General features: G+C 39.0%; 1 protein-coding gene across 2 annotated transcripts in view; it reads right to left on the bottom strand.

Annotated features, from left to right (window-relative positions):
* The window catches only part of LOC149771767 (potassium channel subfamily K member 1-like), a 49641-nt gene that overhangs the window by 29192 nt on the left and 4342 nt on the right, over positions 1–16107 (bottom strand). Inside the window, exon 1 of one of the 2 annotated variants that reach the window (XM_089948164.1) lies at positions 10090–10452. The exons of the other annotated variant lie outside the window; for it this stretch is intronic. Coding sequence (XP_089804290.1) covers positions 10090–10282 — 193 coding nt within the window. The 5' untranslated portion in view covers positions 10283–10452. Of the gene's footprint in view, positions 1–10089; positions 10453–16107 lie in introns of those variants that run through there. 2 annotated transcript variants of the gene reach the window in all.

The raw sequence follows: 16107 nt of genomic DNA, 5'->3' as shown, positions 1-16107 counted from the left end.
TGACGCAGTTACAGCAAAATCATATGATCATAGTTTGGTGTCAACGAGAACAGATTATGAACTATTCTCATTGTTGTATTGATGCTGAAGCGCTTAAGCAAATCCTGAAAATCTGAAAATGTGCTTTACATTTCCAAGGCAAAAAAAAATAATACACTTTTTTTTTACGTGGTTCAGGTTCTACTTTCGGTGGTGTGAGTCGCGGTGGTATTTATACTTCTTCGGCGTCGCTAGTATTTTCAGGCATGGGAACCGCTAACGGTTCCACGGGTAGATTCTTTATATAACCTTTTAACAGTCTCACCCTGGTGTTAATTAATTTTCGAGTCTCATACTCGCTTGACAATCCAAGACGAATCTTCTCAACTGCGGCGCACAGTGGAATAAATTCAGATACCTGATTTTCAGTTATCCCAGCAAGTGATCTGTAAATGCGATCCTGTACATTTTTAATGAACCTATATCTGGCAGGGAGATTGTTCTTTCCCAACCGTGATAGCTCATTCAGGGATTCAAAATCTGACATAATTGTTTCAGTGTCTAGTAAAATATTAAAACCTCGCTGTTGTAATTCTTTAATTTCAACAAGTATGGTATTTATGTTTTCGTGATTCATATTATTATATATTTTCATATTTTTAAATGCATGAAAAATGCTTTACTGAGCGTGGAAACTCGAAGAGTTCTCTCGAAGAGTTCTCTCGAAGAGTTTCTCGTGCTAGCATCGCCAAAACAAAAACACAGATAGATGAGCGGTTATCACTGGAAACACTTTGTGTTTCAGCCGGGTTACGGTTCTTTCATGAGTCCTTTGTTAGGATTTTTTTTTTCTTGGTCTTATATTAGACCTTCATGTCGTGATTTTTCCCTTAGGGGTCTCATGTTACCGTTTATTTTTGGGGGGCGTTACAACATCCTCGGAGGAGTTATCGTTGTTTGTGTCAATGATAGGAGTTATATAACAGAATGAAATCTTCTGTTTGAGCTTCTTGGAAAATGCTGTTTTGTAGATCCCGGTTGCGACATGCTGTACAGCAGGTGGACAAATACCGAAATACCTACCGGCGGCGTTTATTGACTGGAATACAATTTCTTCACCTGTAATTGCGTTTATAGATTTAATAGCTCTTCTTGCAACTGTTTTACAACACCCTGTGTTACCCAGTAGGCAGTTCTTGCTCTGAGTGACCACGCGAAGATTGTTTATAGAGTTATCAAGTATGTTACCGTTAATGTGATCAATGACAAAACCCTTAGGGATCACTCCAAAGAAACATTCGTAAATAAAACGATGACATAAATACCTCTTTCCACACGTGGCAGTAAATCTTGAATAACCACCATTATCAACTCCACCAACTGGTCGTCTTCGCGTGCAGTGTCGTACTATGCCATCTCGATTTGCCTCATAATTTGGAATAGTTGGATGTGGGACGAATTCTTGATTCATTATACTATAAGCAAAATCATTTGTCTAATTTGTCTGAAAACTTATTTATGTAATCACGCTCCGAGAGAGTGTTATCACAGTCTGGATATTTTTTATTATAATACCGTTTTAGTTCTCGATAGCGTTTTCCACCACACGCTGAACATAATTGCGTTTTTCCTCGTACTCCAATGCCGCATCTGATACACGGTATCGGTCCTAGACTCCCCCCGCGGACCTGTTGAGCATGTTGTCCACAGTATTCGTGTCTGCATGGTTTGCTACACGGCGCTGATGAATTTAGTTTAATCCACTTGCATTGGTTCATTATATATAATATTTTTGTCTATTTAAATACTTGTCTTAATTATAATATGGAGGAATTTGAAAGACTATCCAGAATAAAACCCGTATCAGGTTCTCGATTCGATCTTGACCGGTTAACCGCTGATCCACGACGAAGAGAGTTAGCAACGGTAATTGGTGTTATCAAGAACGCCAAAGAAGAGTTTCGTCGTGATGGTGCCGCACACACGTGGTCTTCGTATAAAATTATCCCCGACGCGAGCGTTTCTCGTGGCCGTATCATTGATGCTACCATGAACGATACAATCGCGCGTAACATAATTGGGTATCTCGACGATAGAAGATATTTCGTACAGATAAAATTTATTGTTAGAGTCGACGACGGAAAGTGGATTATCAGAGACAAACTAGACCCTGTTCTTGATGCCAAGGGGGTTCGTGGAAAAACCGTTCTGTTAAGTAAAGACTCAAAACCGGGAGTACTTGTTGGGATTGATATACCATATTATGCCAGAGCGTATCCTGTGACCGCAGTCATTTATGGAATTTATCCGATGAAGAAACCAAGCGTTGATAAACTCAAACCGATGAAGGTGTCAGAGTCAAGGATGAATTGTGTAGCTGAGCGAGTAATAGAACATTTTAAAAATGCAATGCGAGGAAACGGCCTAACACCGTTAAGACAAACTAAAATAACAGCGTGGGCGACACGAGTAGCGGATAAAGGAGCGTCAATAAATGATGTTGCTGAGCTAGAGCGATTACTAAAATTTCCTATAACGGTTTCATCGTTAACCGGTGAGGTATTGTATGAGTGTAAATACAATTCCCGTGGAACACCAATAACTATTATCGATCATAACAGTCACGCCTGGACTGACTCGGTTAGGATATTCCCGCGAGACCGTGTTGTGAAGTATTATCCGGAAATGCAAAGCATTTGTGGAAACTCTTCGAGTTTGGAAATGGGAACCGCTAACGGTTCCACGGGTATGTTTGATTTTATTTATCAGATAAGTAAAACCGATCCAGTGTCTGTGTGGTTATTCAGAAGTACCGAAGATGGAGAATATGATCAGTTTGTGAGACCCGACGGGGAAATATACAGAACAGCGGCGTTACAGCAGGAAATGAAAAAACTCGCAGAAAAATATCATGCGGGCAACACTGATACGTTACTGACACACTGTTTTACTGTCCCGGGTGTTGCCGCACATGTAGCCCGGGAACGAAATTCATGGAGACCAACTCCGAAAAGTTTTCTTGCGGATATCCAGCAGAGCTGTGTTGAATACGGACACGGCGGTTTGTGGAATACTCGATATGATTACCGCGATATGATATCCGTCGATGTGACGGCGTGTTATCCAGGAAGTTTCCTTGGGCGTGGAGAATGCAGCGAATATTTTAAACGGTTTGGCCACGTTACAAACTCGATGACAAGAGTTGCTGTAAACGGACCATTGCCTGATTTTGACTTGACCGGATTTGCTTGTGTGTCGTCGTTTAAATTCGCTAAGGATTTACATCCTGTGTGTTATGTTTGGTTTGGTAGACATTTCGTTGAGAAGCGATGGGCACCGATAGTGTTATTGCGATACATGCTTGACAGTCGAATACTGTTGTCGCTGACCGTCAGCGAAGCGATTATATGTTATTGTCGTCAAACCGAAGTTTGGTTGCCAACTCCCGGTACGTTAGAAGAAGTCATCGAAGATTGGTCACGAGAACATCCAGAAACTTCTATCGACGATATCATCAAGAAAGCTCCTGAAGTACTTGAAAATGACGAAAGCACAGCAAAAGATCTAGGACGAAGAATAATAGGGAAATTCACTCAAGGTGGAGCGTATGATCATAAACAACATCACAGTCGATTAATCATGGACAAGGCTGAATTGGATCTTGTTGTCGCTGATGCAGCCACGAACAACATACTCTGTAACCGCGAAGATGTGTTTCTGTCAAACGGGGAAAAGCTAGGGACTGTTTTTAGTTATATCGACGGAGAATCATCTCAGTACACACATTTGAGATCTTCGATGCTAGCTTATGTATCCATAAATTTGTTGTCGATGATTAATAGATTCCCTGTTGTCGCAGTGAGAGTTGCAACGGATTCATTTTATATTGATAAAAAACACTCAGCGCTGTTGGATAATGTTATATCGGATGATCCATCGTGGGGCTCGTGGAGAATAAAGAATGAAATGTTACAAGGATATTGTGAATCAGCTGATGTTGTAATCGTGGATGAGTATCGCAGCGCAGAAATGTCTTCGACGGTTTCGTTGTCTCCGCCGGTGCACGATCCTGTTACAAGACACAAAACAGTTTATCTGAACGGCCCTGGTGGTTCTGGTAAGACAACTCGGGCGATTGAATTATTTCGCGGTTCTGACTTGGTCGTGCTGACTCCCACACACAGACTTGCCAGGGAGATGAGACAACGGGATGTTAACGCGTGCACGTATCACAGTTTTTTCAAATACAGCGGCGGCACGTGGACACCTGAACGAATGGGGACGAAATATATTCCCGAGAAAATAATCTGGGATGAGATAGACACTGTGCCGTTAGATATATTAAAACAGTTTCTGGGTTGGTTGCTAAAGAAAAATACCGCAGTGGTGATGTGCGGCGATCATGGTCAACCACCGCCATTTACAGGTGAATCTCCACACGAGTGGCTGAAAACTTTTGTAGATTATTATGAGGAAATAACTAACGATCACAGAGCACTCGATGAAACGCTGAAAGAGTTTAAGACACTGATCAGGCTACAAACCAATAAAGTCCAGTGTGAGATAATGCGTGAAATAATTCCAGAGACTTCGCTGAGCGACTTTTGGGAAACGTGGAAACCAAGTGATCTCATAGTGGCAAGTAGAAAGATAGTCAGGGACACACTTCAGCAGCGGTTATTTCAGTTACATCAGAAGAAATTTCCCATGTTGCCAGTGCCGTTGTGTTATAGACCAGCTGATACGCGATTGCAGAATATTGATGTTGATATTCCAGGACGCCTGACTGTGTCAGGGACGGAAAAACAAAATTTAGTATTGAATGATATTGTTATCGTTGATGTTGATGCTGTCGAACAGGCACTGAAAATGAGCAAATCCCCGTGGACACTAGGATACGCTATGACCATCCACAGTTCGCAGGGACTAACTATTTCAGATACAACAGTTTGGATTGTTGATGATCGCATCGAGTGGTCAAATTTAGTTTATTTAGCCGTGTCAAGAGTAAGAAGGATAGCTCAGTTACAAAGAATTGTATTAGATGATGTTATCAACGACAGCATCAACAGATCAATCGCTGATGATACAATAAGAAAGAAATTAGCCGGTTACAAACAGAGCGACAAAAAAAATGGTAGAGAGTTTGATCCCAAACAAAGTTTGGATGCTGAATTTATAATACAATTACGACAACAGCAGAATAATCACTGTGCGAGTTGTAATTGTTTATTGCTGTGGCAGTATTCGAAAAACGACCCAAGACAATTTACCGTAGATAGAATAGATAGCAGTCGCGGTCATACACGTGAAAATGTGATGTTGACCTGTCTTGAGTGTAACCGACGCAGGGGGGTTGCTGCAGTTATTTAAATGATCGAATCACTTTAGTGCGGATCACTTTAGTGCGGATCACTTTAGTGATCGGGGTGGTAATTGTGTATCCGTGGGAATCACCTGAAGTTGCTCGCGTGTGAATCCACGCTGAGGAGCAGTTGAATCTAATCTGTAGATTGCGTTTCTCCCAGTTGATCTTGTTATGCTGGATATCTTATGTGTAGTAACACTCCATGTGGGATCGGTTGCTCTTTTTTTTCCTCCTTCTAGTTCGCCTGGTTCGTATAAATACCTAACGGTGACATTACCCAGCACTGGCTGCGTTGAAACATGTCCGCGTTCACTGACGCGGTGTATATATTTTTTTGTGATTGCATTTACAGGTCTCATGTTTGTTGTTCTGGTAATTTCATTATTCAGCGCGGCTATCACGTTTGGCAGTCTTGCAACCCATTCACGAGATCTCGTATCGTAAATGAATTCCCTCGCGTACTGGTATCCGAATAATCTCTCAGCGAGTGTTCTATTAAATCGCTCAACAATTGCCTGATCCCGATGAATTTCAGTATGCCCTCGTCGTATAACAACGTTATGCTGCTTTGTCAGTGATGATACCGCGCCCTGAAATTCTTTACCAGGATCAACTTGTAATAATCGTGGCCAGTTTAGAGGTCCTCGTTGATAAATTCGTTTAAACGCAGAGGCGACTTCGGACGCTGTTTTAGTCGCTAACGGTTCTGCTTCTTTGTATCTACTAGCAACATCAACTACTGTTAGCGCGTATTTGTATGTTTTTCTACGGACAGTATCATGAGGCAGGAATAGTATGTCAGCCTGATGAACTTCATTGGGCACACTAACATCAAAATGTGCAAAGTTGATTTGTCGAGGTGGTGGTAAGTAGATTTGCCATATTGCTTGTTTTGACAGCCATTTTTTGGCGACCTCGCGTGTTACTGATGCCGCGTTGGCGAGTTTATTAATTGCTGAGTTACCTCTCCAGTATCCGATTGGGGAATAATAAATCGCTTGCATTGGAAATGCTTCCATTGTTATTAATTATCCAGCGCCTAATGCTAATTTAGATTTCATCGCTGATCTTACTAACCAATTAGCGAGTGACTCCTTAAATGATTTATTTTTTATGGCGGTTAGTGCATGAATTAATTTCACATCCGCGATATGCCTGTCTTGTAGATCTTTACTTCGATAAGCAACATCATGTATGTGACACGCTGCGTCGATAGCGTTTATCGGATACTCTCCCGGTTTTGGTTTAGATTGTTCATCAAGTCTGATATCTAGTCGGGTCCCTGGACCGCAGTAATTGTATCCTGGGAGATGTTTTTCTCCGGGATACTTTGCCCAGGGAGTTCCGGGGAGCTTTCCAAGTTTGGCTGCAATGTCACCTCCGCTAAATTCTCGCTTTTTTTTTGAAATCTAAATTTTTTTGTGCCACATCGCGTACACTTACCAGAAAGTGCTTGTCTGTTATTTTTTGTTGTAATGGTTGTTATGTCGTTTGTAGGGGTTCGTGCCCGGCACCTCACACAATATAAATCCATAATTATTATTCTTTATATACAAATGGAAATTACAGATTTTTCTGCGACGCGAAGAAAGGAGCCAGTTAAGCATAATTCAGTGCTACCAAACTCTATCAGAATGATCATCATAGGACCGTCAGGATCGGGTAAAACGCAACTGCTGTTGAACATGATAATGAAGTGGATGAAGTGGGATAAGCTGTATTTGGTAGCACCATCTGTAGATGATCAGCGATGCTATAATGTTATAAAAGATTTTAATGAGAGTGCAAAAGCGCTGAGTGAAGACGGCGAGGAAGTAGTTGAATTTATCACTGATATCGAAGAAGCTCCCAGCGTTGAAGACCTTAACGGAGAAATAAATAACCTAGTAGTGTATGATGATGTGATGCTGGACAAGCAAAAAAATCCTGCAAGAATATTTTCCCGGGGTCGTCATAAAAACACCGATGTCATTTATGTTACTCAACGTTACACACAAATACCAAAAGTAATCAGGGATAACTGTAATCTTCTTGCTGTGTTTAATGGAGTTGATGTTCACACGTTGAGAAATATTCATCAAACCTGGTGTAGCGGCGATATGGATATTAATAAGTTTAAGAATTTCTTTAGTCGCGCTCAAAGAAACCCGCATGGATTTGTGACAATAAATTTACACGACCCGCGGACACGATACCGTATCGGACTTGATACATTGTATGGTTAACATAAAAATGTTTTCTCGTAGCAGCAGAGGGGGGGGGGGGGGGCTGGACCGACGGATTTTTCAATGACGACCCCGCCACGGAAACTGTTTCAGATTTATTGAAGTAAACCAAGTTGCCAGCGGAAATGTATTGCATTTTCCCCCTGGAAATTCGAAAAATTTCTCGAGGAGAGACTCTTCGAATTTTTGGGGACATTTTTTTTTTATTCTATGATCTGAATAGAAGGGTTTATTTCGTCGAAATAAGATTTGTGAAACTGTTTTTGTCTGTTCAGTACTATTTTAGTTTCGGTCTGTCCCCCCCCTCTGCTGCTGGTGGAAACCATAACATTCGAGATTAAAACCCACATGCCGAAAAAAATTCAAAAGGATTCTGAATTTGCTTAAGTCGAATCCACTAAAGAAGTTCACTGTGGGGTCTTTGGAAGTAAAAATATATATATTTTTTATTGAGCTGCCAAAGGCGCTAGGGTATGGTGTATGGACTGAATTTGGAAGAATGAAATAAGAAATAGGAATACACAGAGAAAAGGGAAAAGTGGGTTTGCTGGGACACGGAGAGTTAATACTATAAAAGTATCTTCTGTCACAACTAAAACCAAATCATGAAGAGAAAGCCATAGCATATAATAGTCATAAAGTCCCTAAACAAAAACTACGATTCCTTCTACATATTATTAGTGACGTTCAAAAATATTACAAGGACTGAAATCCAGATTATCATAGGGCTGAATAATGTAATCAGACTCATAATCATTCCGTACCCAAGTTGTTTCGTACCCAGTGAAAAATGGTCGTTTCGTACTCAAGGTGCTGGTCATTTTGTACCCAAGATGGTGGTCGTTTCGCATCCTTTAGTTTACAAGGTCAAATATACAGTATTGTCATATTTACCGCTCCATCTATAGGCCTAATATTTTTCCTAACTTAAAAATTGCATGAGCAAAGCATATCCGGACAAACAATTGACCAAACACAAATAATTACAGTAATTGTATTGTTTTCACTGTATAATAGCATCTATGTACTAAAAAGAATGAACAAAAATTCACAATGCCATTAAAAAGAAAACGAAAAACTTGGCCAGGTTTAAATAACTGAATTACAGCAGTAATTCGTTTTCCAAGTATGACTCGCTTTACCATATTTGGATATTCTATGAAACGTTGTTCAATTCATGCCCTATTTACTATTTCTTTCCGAATAAGGATGTGGTGCACGAAAAAAAACGAGGCTGAAAATGGAAGTTGTTACTATATGAACTATGGCGGACGATCGACAAAAATATATATTGGACAAGGACGGCAAACGCTATTTTACACATATTTCTACAATGAAATTCAGCAATTCTATTAAATTAGAGACTATTTAGTTTCTTTCAGCATATGTATGGAACGTCTCCTTATTTTTTGGACAGTGTGCTGAAAAAGCGCTGGGTGTGAATCACACCCAGCTGCTCCACTGCTTATAGGCTCGTGTTAGTACCCTGATCCACGAAGTAGGGGTACTAATATTAGTAATATGTGGCAGCCAACGAAGTGTTTGAAGAAATCAGAGCAGCTCAGACAAGAAAATAAAATAAGATATTTATTACTGCAGCATTGCGCAAAATACGTTTCGGAACACTGCTTTCTTGCAAAACATGTGGGCAAAAATATGCTTCAAATCTGATGCCGTCATCTTCAAAAACGCAATCGATTCAACGTATGATGGTGCCTCATAGTTTGCTATAAGCACTATTTTCTTTTGTTGTATGAGGTTAAACGTCATTTTCCAGCCCATGTTAGTCTATTATACATGGCGGCCAGTATGTTTTGTGCAAAGATTTCTCATACCATAGTTTCACGGTACTACACAAGAAACGTTGGCAAATAAAAGAAAATAACCTCCCAATGCAAGATTGTCTTATTTGTTTATTATTTATCTCCAGCCCTGTGTTTATCAAATACTGTTATACTGTTAGGGATGCAAATTTTGCAACAAACAACGTTCAGTGGCACACACTGCCTGTCGCGATGTTGCGGCAAATGATATAATTCGTGTACCGGGGCCCAGACAGGGCACTATATGAACACGATATCAGAAATAACACACCGCGTCGTCCTTCGTAGTAAACAAAAATTACAATAAATAAACACAAAATGAGATTTAAAATATTAAATATTTACAATCGTTATGAGTTTATACAATTAACTATCAAGTTAATCTCTTAAAGCCAATGCCAAGAATAGGAAGTGATCCTATGGCCGTGTCATTGGATGATGAGATGGATAATGAGTTGCCAAAAGCGGTTTTTTAAACGTTTCCTCCTGAGCCATTCTACCCATATATTTTTAAATTCACCATTCTACCAAGAGCAAAAGAAAAAAGAGCAAAATTATAAAATATAACACAGATCAATGAATTCTCTTTATCTATGTAAATACGTGAAAAAGCGAGGTCAGCATATTTTATAGATGTTTAGAAATTCCATTAGCCATGTTTGTTATTCCGACCTGATCTAAAGAAGTGGCTTACCTGTGATACACGCATTAATGTCCAAAAACTCCTTCCTCGTTTTAATAAGCTTCTTCCTTAAATCGGCTTCTATCGGCGCCTCAATAGCAGAAAAAACTATGGCCCCAAAACAAAGATAGACTAAGTAAACGGCCAAAATAACAAGCAGTCTCGCTAAACCAGAATGTCGAAAGCCTTCCATGTTAAGCTTCATGGTGTAAACTGAAGGAAAAAAATGGTCTGCTTCCTTTGAAAGATACGATTTTCTGCTACAGATGGCAGACCGTCGTCTGTCACAAAGAGGCTGTATTGATTAAAAGTGCCCATTAACATTCTACAATACAATTCCAACACAAATGACACTGCTAACAATGTGGGATAGAAAACCTGCAGTGGAATCGATTGCCGCGAGGGCGAATCAAACCTTGCTACGCAATGCTTGCAATAAATGATGCATTTATAGTGCACTGCTTTAAGTCTAGAAGTTGTTGCGTTCTTCGTTGTGACGACTCTTGTACAGACTGTGTGGTAAATACTATTAACAGATAGGTATGGACAGTTCTATGATGACTCTCGTACAGACTGTGTGGTAAATACTATTAACAGATAGGTATGGACAGTTCTATGATGACCCTTGTACAGACTATGGTAAATACTATTAATAGATATGTATGGTCAGTTCTATGACGACTCTTGTACAGACTGTGTGTGGTAAATGTTATTAATGGGCTGGTATGGACAGTTCTGTATTATGATGGTCTTGTACAGACTTAGTATGGTAACTGCTATTAATGGGTCGGTATGGACAGTTCTATGATGACTCTTGTACAGAATGTGTGGTAAATACTATTAATAGATAGGTATAGACAGTTCTATGATGACTCTTGAATAGAATGTGTGGTAAATACTATTAATAGATAGGTATGGACAATTCTATGATGACTCTTGTACAGATGGTGTGTGGTAAATACTATTAATAGATAGGTATGGACAGTTCTATGATGACTCTTGTACAGACTGTGTGGTAAATACTATTAATAGATAGGTATGGACAGTTCTATGATGACTCTTGTACAGACTGTGTGGTAAATACTATTAATAGTATGGACAGTTCTATGATGACTCTTGTACATAATGTGTGGTAAATACTATTAATAGATAGGTATGGACAGCTCAATGATGACTCTTGTACAGAAAGTGTGTGGTAAATACTGTTAGTAGATTTAGTAGAAAGGTATGGATAATTCTATAATGATCCTTGTATAGACTGTGCGTGGTAAATACTGTTAGTAGATTTATTAGATAGGTATGGACAATTTTGTATTATGATGGTCTTGTACAGACTGTGTGTGGTAAATGCTATTAATGGGTTGGTATGGACAGTTCTGTATTATGATGGTCTTGTACAGACTGTGTGGTAAATGCTGTTTAATGGGTTGGTATGGACAGTTCTGTATTATGATGGTCTTGTACAGACTGTGTGTGGTAAATGCTATTAATGGGTTGGTATGGACAGTTCTGTATTATGATGGTCTTGTACAGACTGTGTGTGGTAAATGCTATTAATGGGTTGGTATGGACAGTTCTGGAACAATCAACGGGGTCAAACAGATTTAAACATCCTCGTGCCCCTATAAGAAAATATATCTAGAACAATAATAAATCTCGAAAAACAGTGAACCTATTAAAACCCAAAGTGCAGGTAAACAATAAATTTAAATACAAGCACTGTCATTTTATTTACTATTCTATAATACAGTCAACTCTCTAGAACAAAACGACTTCAAGTCACACTCAGTGTGTTCGACATTTTTTTAATTTTCTTTGTTGTGTCCAGTCTTGATGTAAACGTATACTAACATCATCTGGACACTGGCCTGTTATACTTTCATGTTTTATACAAAAATACTAATTATTGTAATGGTAGTGATAAATGCTGCTGCTGCCCACCGTGATAGAGCTAACAGCCCCCCCCCCCCTTTCTGATACACAGAGGTAAAAAATGTTGCTGTAGTGACACAATCAAATCTAGGCTAGCAATAATAATAATAATAAATCCTACTTAATGTTTCTTGTTTGTATAAGAGGATAATAACGGGGAACGTAATAGGGAAGTTAAATACTGTTTACTAATTTTAAATTCAATTTTGTTTTAAACCCCTTTCTTTAAATCATACCCAGCCTTCATTTGATAGTAACTATGAGTACTGGAAAGCCAAAATGGGACGTGTAGGTGTAGGAATATTGGATAATATGGCAGTGGTCATTGTGCACCGGTCAGTCTAGCTACGACATCACAGCCGCAGCGTGATAGAGACTACGATCTGATCTTACAATGGAGCGAACAAAACTACTGTCAAAGACAAAAAGATGACTTTATTTACAATCTACTATTTAAACAGAGCTATGTTTTTCAAGTAGTTGGCTAATGAGAAAGTTATTAAACATATATCAGGTAAATTATACTGGAATGTTTATGCTAACCTTACCATGTCCAGCATGACCGAAAACACGAGATTCTCGTGGTAATTCGTTTTCAAGACAATGTTTGCTACGCCATATTTTGATATTCTACGATAAGTTCTATTTTTACGACGATCTGTTTTATGGGTCCAAATAAGGCAACAATGTCTTTATACGGCCTGTAAATAAAACCAGGATGAAATGGAAGCAGTCATCAGATGAACTAATATGGCATACGATTCAACAGAAAATTTCAGATAAAGAAGGTAAATGATATTTTACACGTATTTCTACAATGATATGCAGCAATTCTGGTAATAAATACGAGGAATATTTAATTTATTTCAGTATATGCGAGGATCATGTTTAAAATATTTGTAGGCTGAAAAAGCGCCGGGTGTCAATCACATCCGGCTGCTTCGTTGATACACATAGGCTCGTGTTAGCACCCAGTTCACAAAGTAGGGTTACTACTATTAATACTAAGGTCAGCCAAAGTGCACGTTAAACCATGGACATTTGTAATATATGATTAGTCATTATACCCCAGAGCGCGCCACATATAATAAACCTACTGCGTCATGTTACTTCCCGTGAGGGACTGAGGGAGGGCTATCCCCATTTTACATTCATGTTAGATGCTTGCGGGCCACATGTGTGTTTCATATACGGTGTAATGTTAATCCTATCAATGGGCACAGTTCCATTTCAGGCCAAGCGCCTCTAACATTGACGTGGCCTCGACGGCATAAATGTCAACGAGAGACACATAATGTGAAACATAACTGTGCTATAAAAAAAAATCCGATAGCAAGACGCCCTTCCTGTATTCTGAGTGACGTGCCTGTCCTGCTTGTCGAACAAAAAGTCTAATTTGCCCGAGAAATTTAAATTATGCTGATGAAATGTTGATGTTGATAGATCTGTCATAATACAACGTGTCATTTTAAAAACCCGATTGTTTCCTCCCAAACTCTCTGACACGGTTAGTGTTTCGAAAACACAATTTTCAGTAATCTTTGAAAATAGAGAGAAAAGAAAAACACATCAGTACATGCCGGTTACAGGTAGTATACATGTAAAAGGAAAACAGTCATGAATGGAGCTTATGTAAAACTAACCTTTGGGCTGTTTAAGAGATCTGGTATACACAACCATTTCAGATATTATTTAATTTGGGGGGCAGTAGCTAGTGATATGTGCTTGAAGACTGCAGTGTGTAAGCCCATTGTGCTAATTTGCATAGGTATAAGTCACTTAGTGGAACAACACAATACAGAGAGGCGTGTTAAGAGAACGAAAGTTATTAACACCTTTCCGACGGCCTAGTGGTTAGAGCACCCGCCTCGGATGCTGGAGGTCGCGCGTTCGAACCCCGGCCGAGTCATACCAAAGATTGATAAAAATGGTACTGACAGTTGCCTCGCTTCGCGCTCAGCATCAAGAGGTTAGTGTTAGAACTGGTCGGCCTGGTGTATTTCAGTTGTCGGAATAATATTCAAATTTGATGCATTTCTGAAGGCGATTTAGGAAGCAATTAAGCAAAAGCACGCAATGCTCAGCAAAAATAAATTTCAGAATCCCTGGTTGTTAATTTTTCTTTGTGAAGCACGCCATCAACAAAAAAAGGGGCTAATTCCTTGCAGATAATGCAAACTACAATTCGATTTATGTCATTCCTGTGTGTACGATGTTTGTCGAAATATGAGCACCACCGTACGTAACATATTCGACACGCTGAATTGAACATTCAAATTAGTTCTCTTTATTATTATTATTATTATTTTTATTATTATTATTATTATTATTATTATTCGTTATCTCAATCTTATTAAAATACTAACTAATAATTGACCTTTTTCAGGATGATTTCAGCCACGAAATAGATTGATTGAAGACAATAAAAGCACATGTTATTGTTTGAACAGTTGATCTGTGTTGTCAAAGCGTTACCATCCATACTGGAGACAGACATTTATTACTGCAGTATTGCATGTAAAGCCCCCATTAAACTAGAAAATATTAGGCCTCCCTTTCCCCAGTGAAATTGTCAGTCCCAAAACGTGATGTATATTCATTTTTCTATAAAGACAAGATTATCTCGTGATCAGGCTGCATCAGACGCAGTTTTGACAAAATCGTTATGTTATGGTCGTTAGGTTCTGACCAAGATTCATTCAGAGAATCCAACTGACAAGTTTAAACACCAATACCATCCAGTCTGTAGTGAGTGTGATGATCAACTCTAATCACAGTTATCTTCAACCTCCCTATTGAACCCTACTGAACATATTTAAAGTGTAGCAACGTTGTGTGACAAATAATATTATCTCCGGGACACTATGAACACTATTTCTGTGGCGTACTGAAATAATGTCGGAGCTTAATGAGCTAGCGGTCGCCTTGTCTGCCATAAAAATCAATAGGAGATACGTGCGCGCACCGATTAAGCAGTAATAGGCAATTCCAGACAGTAATCCTGAAAGTTTCGAAGCAGGGACAGATACTATTCCTTCGCTATATTCTCAATCAACACGTGGGTGGGGTGCCGAACAATAATTGAGACTTCAAGCGATTTTTCTGCTACATTACCACGTTGGTTTTTTTTATGTGCCTTCACTGTTCTTGAAATAAACATGTACATTAAAAGACACATCGCTCCATACTAAGAGAAAAATGGGAGATTATCGGCATGGTGAACGTCTTATTATAGAGAGAAAACTAACCCAAACTTTATTGATTGAATGCATCGCGTGGACTGAAAAAGGCAGTAGTTGACAAAAGGATGTAAACAGCAGCTGTGAATGAACCCCCAAAGTAGCTGCATTTGGAAACTTTTGTCCTGCACCGTATTCACGTAAATGTCAAATATGGCATTAACTCAAAGAAACACCAAGGGAGCACAAATTTTTTTCAATGTGTGTATCCTTATATGATGATGTTAATTAACACCGTAGTGTACCGTATCCATGTAGGGTGCCCCAATTTTTAGACCTGTCTATATATTTACTTCTTTTCCTTCAGTGCACAATGAAAACAACACAACTTATCAACTAATCTCCAAGACATTTAACTTCTTCTATCACTCCCTGGCTGTTATAAATTCAAAAAAAAAAATGCACCAATTTTAATTTAATATGTTCAAACGTTTTATAATACAATTCACAGCAGTTCATTAAAAACTGCAACATAAAATGCGGGACTAGTGGTATTTAACGAGACTGTCGTTATAATGCATTTGGCTAGAAAACAACAAAAGGCAATAACCGTCAACTAGTAACGCTAAAGAGATTCTGGCATAAACTGCTACAAGACAAAAAGTGCAACATCTTTAAAAACACTGAAGGAAAAACAAGCATTCTGTTTATTTGCATCCTCAAGTGATATCCGTAATATTTACCAAGTTTCAAGGTAATCGACAATGATGAAGATTACTATATACTCTGCCTACATATAGGTAGGGTATATAAATATATTTTTTTTTTCTTAATGTACAAATCCACTTGACCAATCTCTGGGCCGGGACAATAATGCAAAGGCACGCTGATAAACAGTAATGTTAATGCTGGTCTTTTG

The sequence above is a fragment of the Sinohyriopsis cumingii genome, unplaced genomic scaffold (genome assembly GCF_028554795.1).
Source record: "Sinohyriopsis cumingii isolate HCF-2022 unplaced genomic scaffold, ASM2855479v2 utg001673l, whole genome shotgun sequence".
In the NCBI taxonomy this organism is placed as follows: domain Eukaryota; kingdom Metazoa; phylum Mollusca; class Bivalvia; order Unionida; family Unionidae; genus Sinohyriopsis; species Sinohyriopsis cumingii.
This window is presented reverse-complemented; position numbering and strand designations above follow the sequence as displayed.